This window comes from Berkeleyomyces rouxiae (assembly GCF_048999995.1).
Source record: "Berkeleyomyces rouxiae strain 22BRR77 chromosome Unknown BrBRR77_ptg000003l, whole genome shotgun sequence".
Taxonomy (NCBI): Eukaryota; Fungi; Ascomycota; class Sordariomycetes; order Microascales; family Ceratocystidaceae; genus Berkeleyomyces; species Berkeleyomyces rouxiae.
The window spans coordinates 1,287,011-1,305,774 of NW_027396493.1; the positions used below are offsets into that span (position 1 = coordinate 1,287,011).

At 49.0% G+C, this 18,764-nt stretch overlaps 4 protein-coding genes across 4 annotated transcripts; 2 read left to right on the forward strand and 2 right to left on the reverse strand.

Annotated features, from left to right (window-relative positions):
• Positions 1-364: 364 nt before the first annotated feature.
• Positions 365-1,706, forward strand: BROUX77_003534 (uncharacterized protein; the record flags this gene model as incomplete). Its single annotated transcript, XM_073748196.1, has 2 exons — positions 365-1,522; positions 1,578-1,706. 2 exons carry the CDS (start codon positions 365-367, stop codon positions 1,704-1,706), a joined length of 1,287 nt encoding a protein of 428 aa, XP_073605959.1.
• A 1,856-nt stretch (positions 1,707-3,562) lies between these two features.
• BROUX77_003535 (uncharacterized protein) lies at positions 3,563-4,424 on the reverse strand (the record flags this gene model as incomplete). The annotated part of the gene is made up of 2 exons (XM_073748197.1): positions 3,563-4,267; positions 4,344-4,424. The coding sequence occupies 2 exons, from the start codon at positions 4,422-4,424 to the stop codon at positions 3,563-3,565; spliced, it is 786 nt and encodes a 261-aa protein (XP_073605960.1).
• Positions 4,425-11,587: 7,163 nt separating this feature from the next.
• Positions 11,588-12,284, forward strand: BROUX77_003536 (uncharacterized protein; the record flags this gene model as incomplete). Its single annotated transcript, XM_073748198.1, has 2 exons — positions 11,588-12,087; positions 12,170-12,284. 2 exons carry the CDS (start codon positions 11,588-11,590, stop codon positions 12,282-12,284), a joined length of 615 nt encoding a protein of 204 aa, XP_073605961.1.
• A 2,062-nt stretch (positions 12,285-14,346) lies between these two features.
• BROUX77_003537 (uncharacterized protein) lies at positions 14,347-15,299 on the reverse strand (the record flags this gene model as incomplete). Its single annotated transcript, XM_073748199.1, has 3 exons — positions 14,347-14,643; positions 14,849-14,983; positions 15,057-15,299. 3 exons carry the CDS (start codon positions 15,297-15,299, stop codon positions 14,347-14,349), a joined length of 675 nt encoding a protein of 224 aa, XP_073605962.1.
• Positions 15,300-18,764: the final 3,465 nt, after the last annotated feature.

An 18,764-nucleotide genomic window follows, 5' to 3' on the forward strand; every position in this document is an offset into this window, starting at 1 on the left:
CACATCATCTGTCATTTTCCATGTAAGCCGGTGGCTTCAATAGTTGGCAGCTGTGCAGGCTTGGGCCCGTGATGACGTGCCCTCGGTCTTGTCCTCGGACTCGACCGCCGTTTGCAAGTCTGTTTTAGGAAGGCAGAAAGGGACTATGACGCAGTTGCATTGTCACTCCCAACATGCCCCGCCAAAGCATAGAGTGCAACTGCAGTATACGGCCACGCTTATAACGTCACATTTATACCCTCCATATAAAGATTGCCTACTGGCTGTCACATTCTTTTTTTCTCGTCACGTTTGCCTCTTTCTTCTCCGTCCCCATCCTGCAAAAGATAGAAAAAACAAAATAGCTACCGGATCTTTGCCCGTCATGACTGCCGCACCAGCCCTCTCTGATCAGTTTGTCATGGCTGCATCAGCTACTCCAGAGCTGCTCCTGGACTCCATTGGCCCGGCATTTGCCGAAGTCCTTCTATTGCAGAGCTATCCTCTCTTACTAACTACTTGGGCAGGCATGTCACCAGAAGGCCTCAGTCCAGCCAGTACAAACTCAAGTACGGCATCGTCGTCTTCACACCCCAACTTCACGGGCTACTATAGCCATGTACCCGGCTCATGGTCCAACCCTGCTGCCAGCTCTTACACATGTGCCAGCCATCAGCACCCGGCCCAACAAGAACAGGACCAGGCTGCGCAACAATCCTTTCCCAAGATCTATGACAATGCCCAACTGGGCTGCGACTCGCGCTTCTCACGCTCGCCTGGGAGCAATCCGGAAAACATCCTCCCCCACCCATACGACAACCACCCACAGCAGGGCCAGGCCGACTCGCATCACCATCTACAGCACGGCATAAGTCCATCTCAGGCTCCGCAGTCGCCTTACAACCGACACCACGCTCTATCACTCGCACCTGTTCAGACAAGCCATTCCCAACAGCCACATCCCCCTGTTCCATCTCCTCAGCCACCGACATTGACTTCGAATGGTCACAACATTGCTACAGCAGGGCCTGGCCAGCCTATCTCATCTGCCATGAGCCTTGAAACATACAAGATCCAGTCACCTATCCAATCATACTACACATCTGCACCTATCAGCGCCACATCCACAACATCGACACATCCTCCTTTCTCGCCATACTCAAACGGTCCGATACACCCTGCCTCGGTACCTTCTTCTACCCTCCCGCGTGGCCTACCCTCTATGCCACACCCATCATTTGGTACAATGGCCCACTACTCTACCATGTCACCAATCGGCCGTCCTCTGCTCTCTAATGTCGGCACTCACAGTGGCCATTTGTCCATGATACCCAGCATGCCGCCGCACCTTTCATATATGTCGTCAGTTGACTACCTCAGTCATCCTGCGACCCCGCCAGACCGGCCGTTTCGATGTGACCAGTGCCCGCAGGCCTTTAACCGAAATCATGATCTGAAGCGGCACAAGCGCATCCATCTCTCTGTAAAACCGTTCCCGTGCACATTTTGCGACAAGAGCTTCTCCCGCAAGGACGCGCTCAAGGTAAGCCATTTCGCCTCAAGTTATTGCTTGGAATACACTAACAAACGCTTTATAGCGTCACCGCCACGTAAAGGGCTGTGCAGCCAAGGCTACAGCTGTTGCTGTTGCTGCTGTCACCGATGGACCTCGTAGAAATAACATAGACGTGCCCTTTGCAGCTATTTCAGGCGGCCCTGCTGCGTGATGAGTCCAGTCTATACAGGAACAGGCTGCCTTACTTCTGAGTAGCTAAAGCCTACCCGGTCCTTGGGTTTATTCACAAAGATATATGCTCTGCGTTATCTGTCTTGCAGAGAGCCACTCCTAGCCTCACCTCTTCAACTCTCCTCTGAACATATTATACCGGACTAGTTTCTCTGTCACGCCCTGATGCTTTCCCTCTCGCCCCATCAATTTCTATTCTTTCTTGTGTTTTTTTTTCCCTGTCATTTTTCTTCTATTTTCTCCTTTCAAACATTGTAACCTGTTGTTCTTAATCTCTGCGAGCTTTTGTTTTTCTTGCATTCTTTACATTGGAAGACCACACGAACGTTGGAGTTAGAGTTGGAGTGTCTTTAGAGCATGGGATCTTGTTTATTTCCACTTTATAGAGGCAAATTCTTGAGTTGCCCGTAGTTAGTCAATGTGCATACGAACATCTTGTCACTTACATGCTTGTTGTGCTTCGTTTTGTCGTGTTTTTGTCTATCTTGCATCATTTTTAACGGTCACTGGAGGTTCATACAATAATGAGTAAGTGAGACCGATGGTAGATACTGAACATGAGCAAGCCCCATGATGACTGGAGGTCGTGGATGTTAGCTTGTTAGCGTTGTTCTTTGTTCTTGCGCTGAGTTCCAGGGGGTATTAGCCAAATGGACGTGGGAGTTTGTTGTTTCGATGACTCTGCCCCCAGAAAAGCAACATCAATCTACTTTGACGACTTCATTTCTGCTTCAGACTGCACCAGATTAGGCTGGGTCGTGGAGTCCTCGGGGGAGACATTCACAAGGTCAGTTTCAGCGGGTAAATAGAACAAAGTCGTAGATACTGGAGCCATTACATCCCTAAAAGCACTTGAAGCTCTGACATGGAATATGAAAGACAGAGCAAGCATATACATACACTTCTGCCGAGACAACAAAGATCAGTGCCTCCCAAGACCAAATCGACAGCGTCAATATGAAGGTTTGCGAATGGCAAATATTCCAACCCAAAAGTAAAGCATATGTACACTGAGTTCCTGAACACATGGAGGCCCGGACCAATGAAACAGTTGACGAACACGCAAAGAGAGGCGTGACTAGGAACTACGCAGTGGCAGAATTCATGTCGCTGGCCCGGCCTCGACTGTGGCGCAAAACAAGGGTACATGAAGGCTTTGAGAAGTGGTGGAACCCCTAGAAGCAGCACTCCCAAGTGAGACAACAGTTGGACGTGCCAAAGTTTTGGCAGCACGAGTATTTAAGCCTCGGACCACAGAGGGTCAGACGTGTTCTGAGCACGAGATACCCTCATGGAGACTTCGCTCAATATCACTGCTGTTCTCCTCACGAAGACCTCCAACCTTTCCACACATGCAAGGCTTATTCACTTTTACGAAGAAGTTGATGTTCATAACCACGCAGGCTGAATAATAAAACCTCTCCTTCTTACCTGTGACTTTCTTTGCACCCTATTTCTGTGTCTTATACAGAATTCCGTTATCTAACACCTACGAGGCTCCAGCTCCTGAGGGGTTCGGCAAGCCTTGATTATTAGAGTCTTCCTATGTTTGACAGACCCAAAGGGCCCTGTGGCCGCTGCACGGCGGCCTTTGTAAAGCTTTTGATGTAGCTTAGTCACTCAAAACGCGGTCATGGTTATCAATCATTTTGAAGCTTTAGATTCATATACAAACGACTGAAAGAATACAAAAAACAAACCCTCGCAAACCCAAAACGCCTTCGTCATAGCATAAATCGTCACAAATTCCACAAGACCAAATTCTCAAAGCCCAGGGCTTGTCTCTAGTGTACATCCACTGCTGTGTCTCCGCCCGAGTCGTGTTTTGTTCTCCGACTAGTTGGGCGCGGTTTTTGTCCTCTCGCTTCCAAAGCTACCGGAGCTCGACATGCTCGGGCGCTTGAGGAACGACGAGCTCCAACTCGGCTTGCGGAACAGGTCAAAGCTCAGACTGCGGCGTTCATCGACTTGCTCCGAGTCGTCGAGCGAGCAACGGCGGCGCTTGCAGCTGCGAATCTTGCGACGCACATTCTTCTCCATCTTGACCAGCGGCTTCTTGACGTCGCGCCACACGTGGTGCAGCACTGTCTCGTTGTATGCAGGCCACTCGTAGAGTATGAAGCGTCCTGGCCATGTCTTGAGAAGGTTGTGGTGCGATGACTGGAAAGTCGTGTCTCCGATAGATACAAGAAAGTAGCGTACTTTGTCTTCTTCCCAGCAAAAGTAGTCGTTGCGTGGACCCTCGGCCACAACGCGAATGGATGGGTCATCGTGATATTGGCTGAAGCAGGTGTGGGCGATGTTTTCCTCACTGCTGTTGCTGGCTTGTTCACACGAGCAAGAGTTTGATTTGGACTTGCGGCTTCTCATGAAGGTGGCAATGTTACCCCAGAAGTCAAACGAAAGCAACAGCATCTCGCCCGCGAGACTAGATTGCAGAGCATCCTTCTTCACTTCTCGGAAACCCCCTGGTGTCTGGACAATGTATGTGTCGTTGTCGGTCTTGCAGTGGATCTGGAGCTTTCCCGCACGTCTGGGTTGCTGTATGGAGACAACACACAGTAGTTAGCATAAGCTACAAGCAAGATGGGTACGTCGATGGACAGGATTCACATACATCACGTTGATCAAGTATGTGGCGCTGTAGTGACGAGTTTGATGCGCTAGTGCGGGGCGAATTCACAGAATAGTGGCTCATTTTAAAGCGGATATTGGAAGAAAAGGTGAGACACAAAAGTATGTTGGACTTGAGTGCAGCACAAAGGAAGCTGGAGGTGATGTGACTGGAATGATGAACAACAGAACTTGAGACTATCTGCAGTTGGAACACGAGCCTCCCATCATCTTATATCCAACGAGGCTCTTTTGAAGGGAGACGTCAATGACATGGCTTCTAGAGGGCTTTCTTTTTCGTCTTGTTGTGCACGTTTGTCGCCATAACATTGACAAGTCTCTTTTTGCAACCTCCCTTTAATCACTTCGAGGATGATTTTTCTTCTGTATTTCACTGGGCTGGCTCCTTCATGTCGAGACATATAACGAAGGCTATAATACCGTCAAAATGTGATAGAACTATACAATACACGGCAAGAAAAAAAGGAAACCCCACTACCTGAACATGCTGACTGGTCTCCCTTGCTGCGGGGAGCTCTCGTCCGGAAAATCCCACCTCTTCCCGGTCCTAGCACTTATATTCATACATACATCCAAGAAGCTATCCAGTGCTGGTAGCCCGTGCAGCGGAGCGGAAGGATCAGGCGAAGTATACACGCGGATCAAGGGAGTGGATTGCGTTGCAAGTAGGATGGTGTATGAAAGACTCGCATGCTTTGACACCAAATGGCTGCAGATGTTTGTATATATGCAGGTTCTGTCTTTTGTGCTTTCTGTGTTGCCCTGTTGTGCAGACGGTCCGTCATAGCCAGGCGGGCTTTCTCATAGGTCTCCCTCGTTTGTTTCCCCTGCGTTGTTCCATTCCCCGACTTCGCGGCAAGACATGCCGCGGAACAAACCAAGTATGCCTTCCCCGCTCTCAAAGAACAATGGAAAGAAAGAAAATCTAGACTGCTCATGAGAAGGCACCAATATGGTTGAGACTTGCGTGAAATAAACAGACGGCAGAGGAAGAGGGGTTGAGACATGGACTTGGACAGCGTTCCATTTTGCTAACGCTTCGCAGTTAGTTTCAGCCGGCCAGTCAGCTAGTAATAGCAACTCGCTGACAGAGATGTGCAGCTCAGCTCAGGTTCTTGTTCCACTCTAAAGCGACTTTGTTTCTATTCCCTTCTTGATACGTTGGTAGAAGGATGCTGCTTATTGGACGACGGGATGTATACAGGATCTGCACAGCTGGAAATAATTGCTGTCGAAAAAAAGAAACGAAATACTGAGATCTGAGGAATCACTTTACTCAAGACGAATAGAGACGGCCACTCATGGTTTTTGTTCTCCTTCATATATCACAAAAGGCTTTTTTTTTCAACACGGGTCTTCAACGCCATTAGGGATCGGGGCTGTCCTCGAGGGTAGAAAAAAAGGAAAGAGCCGTGTTATGTTACTTTCCCATGGAAAGGAAGACGCCTTGGCCGAGCCCTTGTACAAACACGCGAGCCTACTACAAATGGACAAGACAGCGATGAAAAAGGAAGCCGGGGAGCACAAGAGACGGCAACTGCACACATACTTTGGGCTAAGCCATGGACTCGAGAAGACTACGAAAAAGGAAACTGCACAGCTGAAATCACAGAGCCATACTGAATATGGCACCCAAAAAGGCAGATCGCCCGAAAAAGCGGGAGATCTTCTGTGACCTTGAAACTTTGTGAGCAGAGAGAAAGAGAAGCGGGGTTCTTGTTTGTGTTCATAAAACCAAACGTTCATAATCGCGAGTGGATGTTTGCCAGCCTCTTTTACATCGTCTTTCTCGTTCGTCCTGACTTGCTGCTCCTTTCTCTCAACTCAAGGCTTTCTCTCCCTTTCTTTGATTCACCTACAGGCAGGCCTCCTTGTGACAAGTCGTTATCTGTGGTCCCATGCTCCTGCAAGTGCTAGTATATATCTAAGTGCTTGTACAAATATATCCATTTGCGTGGTCAAATGCAAGGGATGGCGAATGCAGTATTTTCAGGACATCCAAAGACACAGCAAGAGACCACACAGAACAAATTGACAAAAGTTATTCATCTACATGTGTGTATAAAAAGAACATCAACCCCAGTGGGATAGGAATACACAGGAAAAAGGAAAACAGAGCGTAACAAAAAAATACGCCGTTTTGTATACCTATCGAGCTCCATGAGTATACACATGTGTGTATGTACATACATACATGTTTCCTGAACCATTCCACGATCCCATGGCCCACGTTTCCTACCTGGCTTACCACCTGGCGTCTGCTTGCTTGCATTCTGCTTGAAATTGAGCGAGGGTATGAAAACATGTTTTGCCACGTGCTGCAGGTCGACCAGAAACCAGTTCTTCCGCAGACACAGAACACATGATACCTAAATGTCTATATATCACGAGCACAGAAAACCCCTCACTCGAGTTGGCTTTGTGGTCACGCAGAAAGCCCCAAATAACCTGCCAGACACACAGAAACAATGCTTCTCAAAGTTCTAAACCTGCCTACAGAACACCATTCAGGCTTTTAAGCTCCGTCTCCGGGAAGAGCTACGCGCTGCGCAATTGTGCCATCACATCAGAATACCCTAGTATCTGTTATGTGAGATGTGACTGCACGGTAGTTTGTGATCTCTCCCCGAGCATGTAGGGGCGGCTGTGTGTCTACAAGTATCTGTCACATTGAATCATAGCAAGCACAGATATCATCAACTCTGTCCAACTGCTTGTATATATTTGCATATCCCCTCTCTTGTCTTTCTCGTATCGATGGCAGAGCAAAGCTAGCTGAGCTGCTGCAGGCTGGCTGCAAGGGCATGGGGGTTGTTTATGAGTGATCAAGGCACATCACATACACATGCACAAACATGTACAAATACGTACTTGAGCTTGTGCGTATGCCAAAATTCGCACATTGCATCTACTTCCTGTACATTGTGTCATTACGTATGTTCCAAAAATGTACATAACTACGCCAATTATTGTCACAACTGCACGCCGTACATCTCGCTGGAACAAATCGTTACATTGTCACCTTTATTTTACAAGCCGTCTTGGCCTGCCCTTTTCATCCTACTGGGTGGATGTGCTCATCACAGTAGCATGTATAGCTTCCGGGGTTATCAGATAGGTATTGTTTTTCTAGCCGAGACCGGCATACAGTGAAGATATACTTGATCCATGAAAGGGTCTGGATTTCCCCGCCGCTTATGATGTTTGGGGAAATGCCATTCCGCCGTGACCAACATGACACTTGTTGTGGTTTTCCCCGGTGTTCGTGAGAACCTGTTTGTCTGGTTGGTTATCCCAGCCATACCAGTCGCCTCCTGGAGCCCTCGTTCGCGCAGCGAGTGTGGCGTCGCTTGTGGCTTTGTCATTCGCTCGCTTCATGGGGCATGCTTCGATGGCGGATTTGCAGGCAAGGAATGACTAAGACGACTGTAAACTAGAATATGCGTGAGCCTCGTGTGTCTGGCTAATGAGGGCTTGCTTTTCTTTTGGCTTTGGGTGTGAATATTTTCAGCGCTGAACTACAGTGTCTAGGCCCCCTTACATTCATCTTCTGGGGCAGACAAGGATGGGTTGTTGGACCCCGGCACGCTATCTCTTGATACATATTTCAAGAACCAGTACAGCATCCAGGAATCAAAGCCTGCATTCAAAAGCAAGTTCAGTGATAGAAAGACTGGATCGCAATAAATATGCCGCGGGACAAACACGAGTAGAAGAATTCGTACATACATACAGATAGAGAACGAGTTGGCGCTTAGCATTCAACTTCTTGAACACTCCAGTCGTCGTTTAATTCCTCATTGTTTTCTATACTCTGGGTGATGAAGCTCCGCGGAAAACACTACGGACGATCTCTCCCAATCTTACACATATGCTCTCTTGGTCCCACCCCCTCCCGAGCAGTGCGAAATCCAACATAACATATTCGGCGTTCCCGGTCCCCAGCAGCATCAAGGTGACATATCTTGTTCTCCCATTATTCCCCTGCTCCATCTGCTCATTGCTTTTGATGGTCATGGGTACACACTTTTGGCTTGCATATTAGCCGATTGCGACAGGGATCCTGGGAGACAGACAGTTTTGACTGAGATGCACGTTCTCAGCAGCCGGTCTGGCGGCCTGTTTCGAGCGGATGTTGTCCGGGACATATTGTAGGCGCACCTGGCTGTCGCGATTTGTTGTGGCGAGGCGGCGCTCAGAGTGGATATTCAAGCCACATGCTCCACCAAGTTCCGCCTCGCCTCGTGCCGTCCCGTAGGTCTCTGACGCACGTTGATGGCTGGCGTGGTTGGAAAGACTTTATGGTCTGAAAGATGGGCAGAGTCAATATGCAATGAGTACTGCAAGATAACGGAAGCTGAGTTCAGCAAGCCCCTTCTTTTAACGTCGATCTAAAAATGACAGGCTGGTTTGCGCACATCACAGGGAATCCAACAGAGAGCATGTATGACATTTTCCTAGCCACTTGTTAATAAGAATCCCTAAGCTGCTGCAATGGACAATTCAAAACTCCGTGCTAAATGAAGAGGAACGGAGGGGGCGGGGGGACTGATGATACGAAGAGGCTGCTTTTATAGGAGTAGCGCCACTCTGTAGTCTCCAGAATGCAGACAAGTGTGTTCGTTGAAGATTTACATGATAGCAAAACCTCTTTCAGTCTGTGAGTAGACCAAGACGTAAGAAGAAATTTATTAGGCCTTGTGGTATGTTGTTGTTGTCTTCAAAGTCCAAATCTTCCCCATCAAGAAACAGCAACCACCAGCTATCCAAGATGCTAGAAAACAGGCGGCAAGAAAACCAGGATATACCCCAGATGCGGGGCATTTTCTCCCACGTTGAATTCAGTGATGTTGTAATGGCATGCTTCAAAAAAAAAGAAAAAGAAAAAGGCATGCTTTTCTTGTATTACAAGACTATGTCTGGCCTTCAAGTTGTACAAGAGCTTAAAGCCAATATTACGTCATTAAGTGACCTCAGTTGCGCTGAGAAAGTGGCCTGTTCGTATTTGTTGATGTCTCATACATGAGACAACCCTTGGATCTATCGCGTTAGGGTTTTGCTCATGATTACATACATCATGGCTTTGGTTGTAGTCATTTCCAAAAGTCTGTCATCTTTCCTCAAACCTTGTACATAACTGTTTGCTACCATACCATGAGTTTGCTTCAATCCCATAAACTAATAATATCTAGGACATCTTTACTATCGCCACTAGATTGCTTCAAAAAAGGGACCTGCTTAGTCAGCCACGGACCTTTGTTCTACGAATCAGATGATGAAATGAAAACCTCACTCCAACTGAGAGTCGGGAAGTCGAGTTGGTTTATGTATACAAACTGCTTCCTCTACTCGTTGTGTAGACTTTGACCTGAGATTTCATACATCGTCGTTCTCTTGTTTTCCGACAATTGAATGTCTTCATTCTTCTATCTCTTTGAACTTGTGACGTTCTAAGACGTACTTTCCATCAAAGGAAAAGAGCAATTCCTTCTATTAAATACCGATAGTGTTTGTAGTATTACAGTACGAAATATTGGTATATCCCGGTTTTCAGTTCTCTGGTAGTCGTCTGCGTACTTTTAGGTGACATAGCAGCCGGTTCCCACCCAAGTCCTCCGGCACCGAAATCTGTTGTGTAACCATCGGCATCGGCACCCGATGTGTCAAAATCCCTGGAAGGCAGTATCAGGTAAAGAACCGCTGACTACCTGCCACCTCGGAAGCTTTTCAAAAAAAAATTAGTGATTACACCGAAAAACAGAGTCTCACTAGGTACCGGGATCTATGCAACTACTCAACTAGTTATGTGTTTACCAATTGTACTTTCTCCTGGAGCTGCCGCTGCCCGTTTCTCTACAGCACAGAACGGCAGTTGCTCTGCACTTGGCGGGCTACCAAAACCCCCAACAAAGGTATGAAACTGGAGCGAGGCTGTGCTAGAATTCGCATTTTCTCTTGGCTACTTTGTTTTGTGGTCATTAAAAGTGGGTACAACAGCGCTTGGCTTCCCATGCTATACGTTGATGTCTTCCCCCACAAACCAAGCAACTGCTTAATGCCATGATGTGTGTTTGGGTTTCGGTAACTGCGTACATTACGTCAAGTAACTAGCACTTCCATGTTCTCGTAACATTGAATTGAATGTATAGTTACATATGTGACTAACTACATGTCTTTTGGGACATATTCTGTAGCTCATCCAGTGAGGTTCAGCCTGACAGGTGAGAAGTATAGACATGCACACGTATTTGTGCTCAATCGTGCTCAAATTTCGAGTGTATGATTTACCTGCAGTGCAACTTCGGTCAGCCGGTCGTCCGGCCGTTCACGCCAAAATCGTGCGCCCTCTCCAGCTCTGATCGCCGGCGTTAGCAGTCTTGACACCCGGCCGCATATCCCACATGAAACGGGCTTTTTCATGTACAACATGCTGTCAAGGTCCATGGCCGTACCATTCGGGCCAATGTTGTGTTGCAGACTTGACGCTTTCAGCTTCAGTATATCCAAGCACAAGCCAACCCCCACAGCCATGCGGCAAGTACTGGTACATGGTCTTTAAAAGTGCGCTAGGCCTGTTTAGGCTCCTTACCTACAGGGCTGGAACCAGGGTCTTGCATGTGCCTTAACAGCAACACATAGTCTGCGCCACCACGGGCTGTTAGTGTTGAGCAAGTTGATCTCTTGGTCGTTTAAGCATAGTTATACAAAATGAGACAACCTCCTTTGGTGCTGCGCTGTTTCTCACGTTTGCACTTCAAGCTTCCCACATTCTTTCTCTAGACCTAAAGTCGGCCCCCTCCCCCTCTCCAGGCATTGCTACCGCAAGAACGCCCTGATATCTATATAACCCCGGCCCAGCGGCGCTCCTCCTCCCGTTCATTCGGCGTGTTACAGACCCGTATCATCAATCTGCTCTAGTTCACATCAACTTACGACAATCTTTCCCTGTTAACAATTCTGCGACACGGCCGTCCGAAATTCACGACAACGCCAAGCTCGACGCATAGTTAGCACTCGGTTGACATCTTGCTCTCCAGCTGAGCATCGAACTATATAAGTCGGCGTCTTTTTTCCCACAAGCTGTGAGTATTGCTCCGTCTTAGTCTCCCGTGTGTATCTGCATTGGCGTTGAGCTGGTTCTCTCCGCGATCCCAATCTTCTCTCCATCTCTCTATGTATTATATTCTCCCGCCTCGCCTCTACTTAATATACTAATACTATCCCACAATGAGTCCAGTCTTTGCCCGCCACGGTGACACGGCAGAAATGTCCCACGATTCGCACAGCATGGCGGACATGGACACGTCGTCCAGCTCTAGCTCCAGCAGCATGGCGATGAATATGGTCTTCGTTGACTCGCACACAACGCCGCTCTTCACATCGTCCTTTTCGCCAGACAACAACGGCCAGTATGCCGGCATGTGCATCTTCCTCATTGTGCTCGCCATCGTTGCGCGTCTGCTGATGGCCGTGCGGTCCAAGCTCGAGGCGTTCTGGCTCGACAAGGACAATGAACGCCGCTACGTCGTGGTGGCCGGTAAGGCGGACCTGGCGGAGCAGGTGTCCAAGAACGAGAGCGTAAGTAATCTGGTGCTTTCGGAGAACGGAGTCGAGCAAAACGTCAAGGTCGTTGAGCGCAAGACTCCCAAGGCTCGCCCGTTTCGGCTCTCGGTGGACGTGGTGCGGGCGGCCGTCGATACGGTGATTGCGGGTGTTGGATACCTTCTGTAAGTGTTCCCTGGCCTCTATCTTCTCTCTCTCTCTCGCCCCCCTTTTTTGTTCCTCAGTTCTCTCGCTAACAATGCGCAGCATGTTGGCTGTCATGACGATGAACGTGGGCTACTTCTGCTCCGTGCTTGCCGGTGTCTTCATTGGCACACTTCTAGTTGGTCGGTTTATCAGTGCCGGCTCGTACGGTCACTGAGGCCTTGGAATTTCCTACTAAAAAGCCCCCATGGTGTTCCCCTTCCCCTCGCAGTTTTTTTTTCTTCTCGTTTAATACCCCCATGTCCTCTTTTTTTGCATGCGAGCCATGCAGGATATTTTTCTTTTCTGTCTCTCCTACTGTCTTACTATTTTCCAACTGTATGTCTTTCACCACTCAGCGGCCTCGTCTCCCTTGACATTTGGTAGATTCAGCGCAAAAAATAAAAAGTCCTTGACTGAATTCAAAGTGTGTCTTGGCCTGTTCCTGGCCTCTTTCCCGGCGGCAGAGCTATTGACGGGTTCCGGCGAAGTACCTCTACTTTGACCTGGTCCGTGCTTCCAGAAACCTGCTCAAATATTCTCAACCTAGTGGGGCCCTCCTTCCTAGTGGCACGCTGTGTGGCGCCACATGCAAATTGTGGCGCTTGTGGGATGTTGATCTAGGGTTATGGCTATGGAAGGGGGCCACGGGTGCTTCTTGCGTGGAGCTGACAAAGGAATTAGACAAAGTTCATGTCTGCGACCCTGGCGTTATCATCATCTAGTCATCGATGCTTGACGTCACCAGCTATCCCCAGAAAGAATTCCTGATGTCCTGATGCGCTTTTGACAACGAGATCCCCGTCTAAAATCCCTGCCCTGAAGCCTTGTGTCGTTCACCCACAGATCTGCATTCAGGGTCTGAGCCTATCGCGTACTTGAGAGCACAACAGCAAGGGGAGACCGATCACCCAGTCGCGCTCGCGTTGTCATTTCTCTCTCAAGGCGTATGTACCTTTGGCAAAACAAGATAAAAAAAATGAAAAAAAAAACGGCCCCGCGTGGGCGGTTGATGGTCCGGCACGTGGGAAAGGAATAAAAAGCAGAGCTAGACTTGTTGAGCGCCTATTTCTCGATGATCCGTCTTTCTCTCTTCCCCCCCCCCCCCCCCAGATAGAACCTCTGCTCGCGATGGGGATGGCTTGCCTGTTTTAGTAATAGTCAGAGCTGGCGAGAAGGAAGACGGGAGAGAAACGTCTAAGCTTCAATCTGTGATCCTTCTTTTCTGGGGGAGGGGGAGGGGGGAAGTTCTTCTTTTTTTAGAGCTTTGGATTTCTGGGTTCAAGAGCCACTGTGCATCGTGTTGTTCACCATATTAGGACAAGTGGCTTGACGGAATAGGAAATTCAAGCACGCACAAAGTTCATTTACTAGGAGCTGGTTTAAACCACCAAGAAACACGTGTTGATAGAATTCTCACGACTTTTAATGTAAATTTCTTTTATTTAACGCTGAGGTGGTGGGTATCGGAGCCCAACAGGGCCCTCCGCTCAGGGAAAAATACCGTATCCAATAAACAAAACATGAGCCAGGTACAACGCAAAAAAAAAAACAATACCGAGATGGTAGCCTGGATATCCAATAGACGGCCGCAACAAAAATATGGCAAAGCATCAGGGCGCTGAGCCGCGCCAAAAGCTCAACAAACACACCATTAGCCTGATGCAGAAGCCCTAGAGTTTCGTGTACAGCAACAAACCAAATATTCGGAGCCAACTCAAACAACTAGCCATCCCAGAGGAAGAAAAGGAAAGGACGTAATATAATATAAAACCATCAAAAATGAGAGAGGGGAATCAACGCCTGAGCCACCGTTGGATAAAAAAAAAGGGATCAAAAAGAATGATAGACATCGCGGGGCACCGTCCAACGGAGTCCACGAAGAAAAAAAAAGACATTACCAAGCCCATGAGGGAACAGGAGAAGTTAAAAAAACAAAGGACAGTAGTGAAAGGCCAAAAAGAAAGAACCAATCAGTGGGAAACGAAACATGTACAGGATAATGTGACTACATTTCCGAGCTGGCTACCATGGGCTGAGTCAAGGCTGCGGGCATGGCAAAAGAACCAAGTGAAAGATTTGTCAAGGGGCCAACGATACCAGTCACTTCACGAGACACTTGCTCTGCTAGTCCGCAGCTTGAAGCCCAGTGAGTTTATTTCTTTGTCGCAACAATGCACCTTGCTGTCCACGTCGAGTCGACACAAGCGCATTCTTGACCAACAAGCCGCAGATAGCATTTAAGGCTGGTGGGGGGGATGCTGCGACATGGGAGTCTGAGGAGGCAAGCCGTAGGCATTACCGCGCTGCTGTTGCTGCTGCTGCTGCTGCTGGACATAGTTCTGGTAGGCCATGGCCTGGTTAGGGTCCATGGCGGGCATGTAGCTGTTGGGAGGGTACTGGCCCTGTTGCTGCATGGGAGGGCGGGCGGTGGGAGGCATGTGCTGAGCAGCAGGGGACTCCGCGGGGGACTCAACCTGGTTTCCATCCTCACCGCCGTTCTCGCCGTTAGCGGGCTCAGGGGCGTTGAGGCAAGCCTAGTGGTGAAGAAAGATCATGTCAGCACGATGGACTTTTACACGCGGTGGCGGGTTTTTTAGTGTCGACTATCCCTTGAAGCGGAAGCGCGTCGCAAAGGAAGCGTTAAACCACAAACACTCTAAGCAAACAAGCCGTTGTTGCACAAACACTTGGCTTGCTTGCTGGAGATGATTGCGCAAACAGCATCTGGGAGCCACATACCTGAATCAAGTTTTTGCCCTCGGCCTTGGTAACAAGAGGCTGCAGCTTGGGAGTGGTGAAGGTGTAAACTAGGCCAGTCTCGGAAACCACAAGCAGCAAGACCTGAGTTCCAGTCAGAACCGACAGTTCATAGGCCTAGAATGATGGAGGGGGTATTTGTTAGTAAAGCGCCGCATTGACGTGTGGGTTGCTGCTGCTGTAAACTGACCTTCTTCATGATTCCAGCCTTTCTCTTGGAAAAGGTGATGTGGCGGCGGGACTTGTCCTTGATGAACTTGATCTCAATCTTGCGGCGCTCACGGCCGCCCTTGTCATCATCGTCCTCTTCGTCATCGGCACCACGGGCACGCTTGACTCCGCGAGACTCACCGTTGGTGAGAGTCTGGGAGTCATCGAGCTCGTTGGCGATGCCAGCGACGTTGGGTTCGGTGTGATCGGTAATGTCGGCCATGGTGACAAGGTTGAGGTGATATATCTTTGCTGTGGGAGGAGGAAAGAATTGGTGATGGATGCGATGCCAAGAGTAGTTGCAGGAGGTTGGAACTCTGTTTCTACTGCGGGCACCAGAAGGGAAGTTGGCTCACGAATGTGGTTTGGTGGTAGGAAAAAGAAAAAAAGGAAGGAGAAGAAGAAGAAGCCTCTAGACAATAGACCGGTCGATTTAAATATTTCTGGTCGTGGTGCAAAATATGGGGGAATTGCCTCAACGCACAAAATCAATTGCTGTCGTTCTAACAAGTCCCGGGGAAACCAGAGTAGTTGCTGGCCTTGAAATCAAATGCGTGATGGTGGATCTATGGGTGGAAAGAACGCGACGGGTTGGTGGCGGTGGTGTTGAGTATCGTCTAGCGCACTTGACGTTAGGCTTGCCGTTGTTGGCGATTATGGTTGTTGGTTGCTGGTCGTTTGGGTTTGGTGACGTGGGCCACAGAAAAATTGGTGCAAGAACAGAAAGAGTAAAACGACAGAAAGAGGAAAGACCAGGAGGACGAGGGCGTTCTGTGTATTATAGCTTAAACGCTTTGGGAAAGCCGGGCTAACGACCGGGGGTGGGGGGTTACCGTTAACGTGTGTCCTGGGGTGTACCAGTGGAAAGAGAGGAATTCTGGGAAATTTTGACCAGCTGCTGGGATGCTGGTGCTTTTCGTGGCTGGCATGCGTGGGCGCTGTTTGAATAGCGGCGACGGCAGTGCAAGCAGTGCTGGGAGCAGCCAGTGGGTGAGCGAGCGAGCAGAGCAAAGCGGGCAGTACTTGGTACTTGGTACAAACACATCTGTACCAAGTACCAAGTACCAAGTACCATGTACCATGTACCAAGTGCAGAGTACCAAGTACCAAGTATCTCCTGATTTGGAGCGCTTGTGGGATTACTAGCCTAGTGGACCAACTGTGGAGCACTGGACCAGTAGCGTTCAATGCGCCTGACACCGATAAAGTCTACGTCCTTTTATCGACATCCACTCACACATAGCTTGGTTGTATTATCCGAGGAGCGAGAAGAGAAGTCCAGGTTGCTTTTCTTTGTCTGTGAAGAAGATGTTGAGTCTGAGCTGGCATAGCCGGCCAGGCAATGTGTTCTTCCAGTGGTATCCATGAGACGACAGGGAGGAGATGCATCGTTTTCTGTTCTTTCGTTTTTTTTCGTGCAGATCGGGTCGCCGGATTCGTCATTTTTTACAGGCATTATTGGTCTGGAGAATCCTGGGGTGGCCAGCCCACGTCGGTGTTGTGAGATTATAGTGGGTGGCCATCAAATACAGCGGGTTCGTTGAGCCGCCCCCCACACACAAACAGCCTGTTAGGACCCTCAATTTGAGCGATAGTCAACTCTGCGATACCCACACAGCGTCTGGTCAGTGAAAACCACCCTTTGGTCACGTCTAGATCAGCAGGTCTGGCACAATAAGTGATGGCAGATTCAGTAGACCAGTTTATTGGACCAAGCTGAAGCTCGAGCTAGGACTATAAGTATGTGGACAGGTCTGTCTGTTTGCGCCGACATGACCCGCACCAAGCCGAGCCAGAGAAGCGTTGCAGCTGTTTGTCTGTCTAGCCATTTGCGCTGCAGCCTCTACATCAGGATATCGTCTTTGAAGTTCTGGGGCTCATTCACGCCTGTCTGTCGACGCTGAAGAGCTGTCGTCGGGGTTGTCGAGAGCTGTCGAGCCTGGTACATATTAGCGGCCCTGATTAGGAAAAGAATGGAGGGATGGCAGGAATATCTGCGGGCGGGAGCACAGAGCAAGCGAAGAAGGAACAGTAGAGACAGAACGCTTTTTCAAGGGGCTGTGCTCGCCCACGTTCGGGCGTTTAGGCGCGGCAAGTGCCCTGTTTGCACAGTCAAACAGCCACAGCAGCCTCGGTCAGACAGGCCGCCGGATTCAATCGCCGCACGAGAGAAAATAGGGAAGTCACTTCTGCTTGCCTGCCTGCCTGCAGGCAGCGCTTCTGCGGCTCGGCGACAACACGTCTAGTCTTGAAAACTTGGTCAGTACTACCTGTAGTTGGTCAACCATGCACTTGTGATGGCTTTCTGTCAGGCTAGACAGACAGCAGGCCGAGCGGAAATAGCCAGTCCACTTGGGCTCTTGGGATACATACATACATACATATGTACTTGGAGCTGAGGTACATACCTTGTCTCTGATCAACGCAACGTCGAGTCTGATCTGAATTTCACATGCAGTTGGCGTTAGGCCAGGCAAGCCTAGGCAGCGTCTTTCTTCTCTCTCGTAATTGCACGTTGTGAGGGGAAGGCAGGTTTGTTGGTTGTTGGAAAAAAAAAAGGAAGGAGGAAGATGCTTGCGATGGTAGCAAGGCCGATACGCTGGGGCCTCTTGAGGATGCAAGGTTGCAGGAGAGTAAGGGAACGATAAAAGCCCTGTTAATCAAAGCTCTTTGTTCTTTTTTGAAAAAAAGGTTTTGGTTTTTTGTGGGCGGGTGTGTTTATGTGCGCATCGCACCCCGCTTTTCTTTATCGTGATAGACTTGTCACGCACCTTAAAGCAACGGTCGTGACACCAGAAACACCAGAATAGCTATGTTTGCGTAGAAGCGAAAACATAAATGTGTGCAACTGTGGCATTCAACGCACAACACCAAGCAACCAAAAATTAGAACGGGCCCAAGAATGTGTATTGGCCGATGGTCTAGCCCTAGGGCTTGAATGTCCATGTTTCGGAAGGCAGAGACAGACGATGCTGGGCAGCTGGCACAGCAACCAACACCCAACATTGGCGTCAATTCACTGGTGGCTATCTACAAATCGCATCGTCGGGCTCTTGGGGCAACCAATGCTGCGCTTCATTTTCTGATTGCAACTGTGCGCTCTCAAGAAAAACATTGGTGGAGAGTTTTGCCTGAAGTTGTACAAGTATTCAAGGCCAGCCCAGGGCTACACTTCACAATGCGCCTCATATTAATCTCCCCCAAGCGGTGTGAAAACAAGAACGTCCATGACGCGCATACAGGGACAAGTACCATGCAAAAATTGAGGCTGTCTCTGCCCGGCCCTTCACGTACAGTTACCGTGTACTCTGGGGGATATTACTAGTACTCTATTGTTACTATTTCTATACACAGATGAAAGGCCCTCAGATATTCCGCCTCCAACTCCCTTTTTTGTCTGACCCGTCATCTCAACTTCGACAGCCATCTCCAAGTTTAGTTAATATAGGCAAAGCCAGGTATGCATGCAACTATCTGTTCGGTGTTCGGACCAACACAACCAACTACCGCTGCCAAGATCAACACCGTTGCAGCAAGGCTTCACTTGACCCGACATCCATGCCGGATGATGCGGAAGACTTAAAATTTGGAAATTTGGAGGCAGCAAGTTCTACCAACAGGACGGAAGATAATCCTTCGCGGAAAATGCGCAATCGATTGTCTTTCTTAATGTGGATAGTTTTACCAG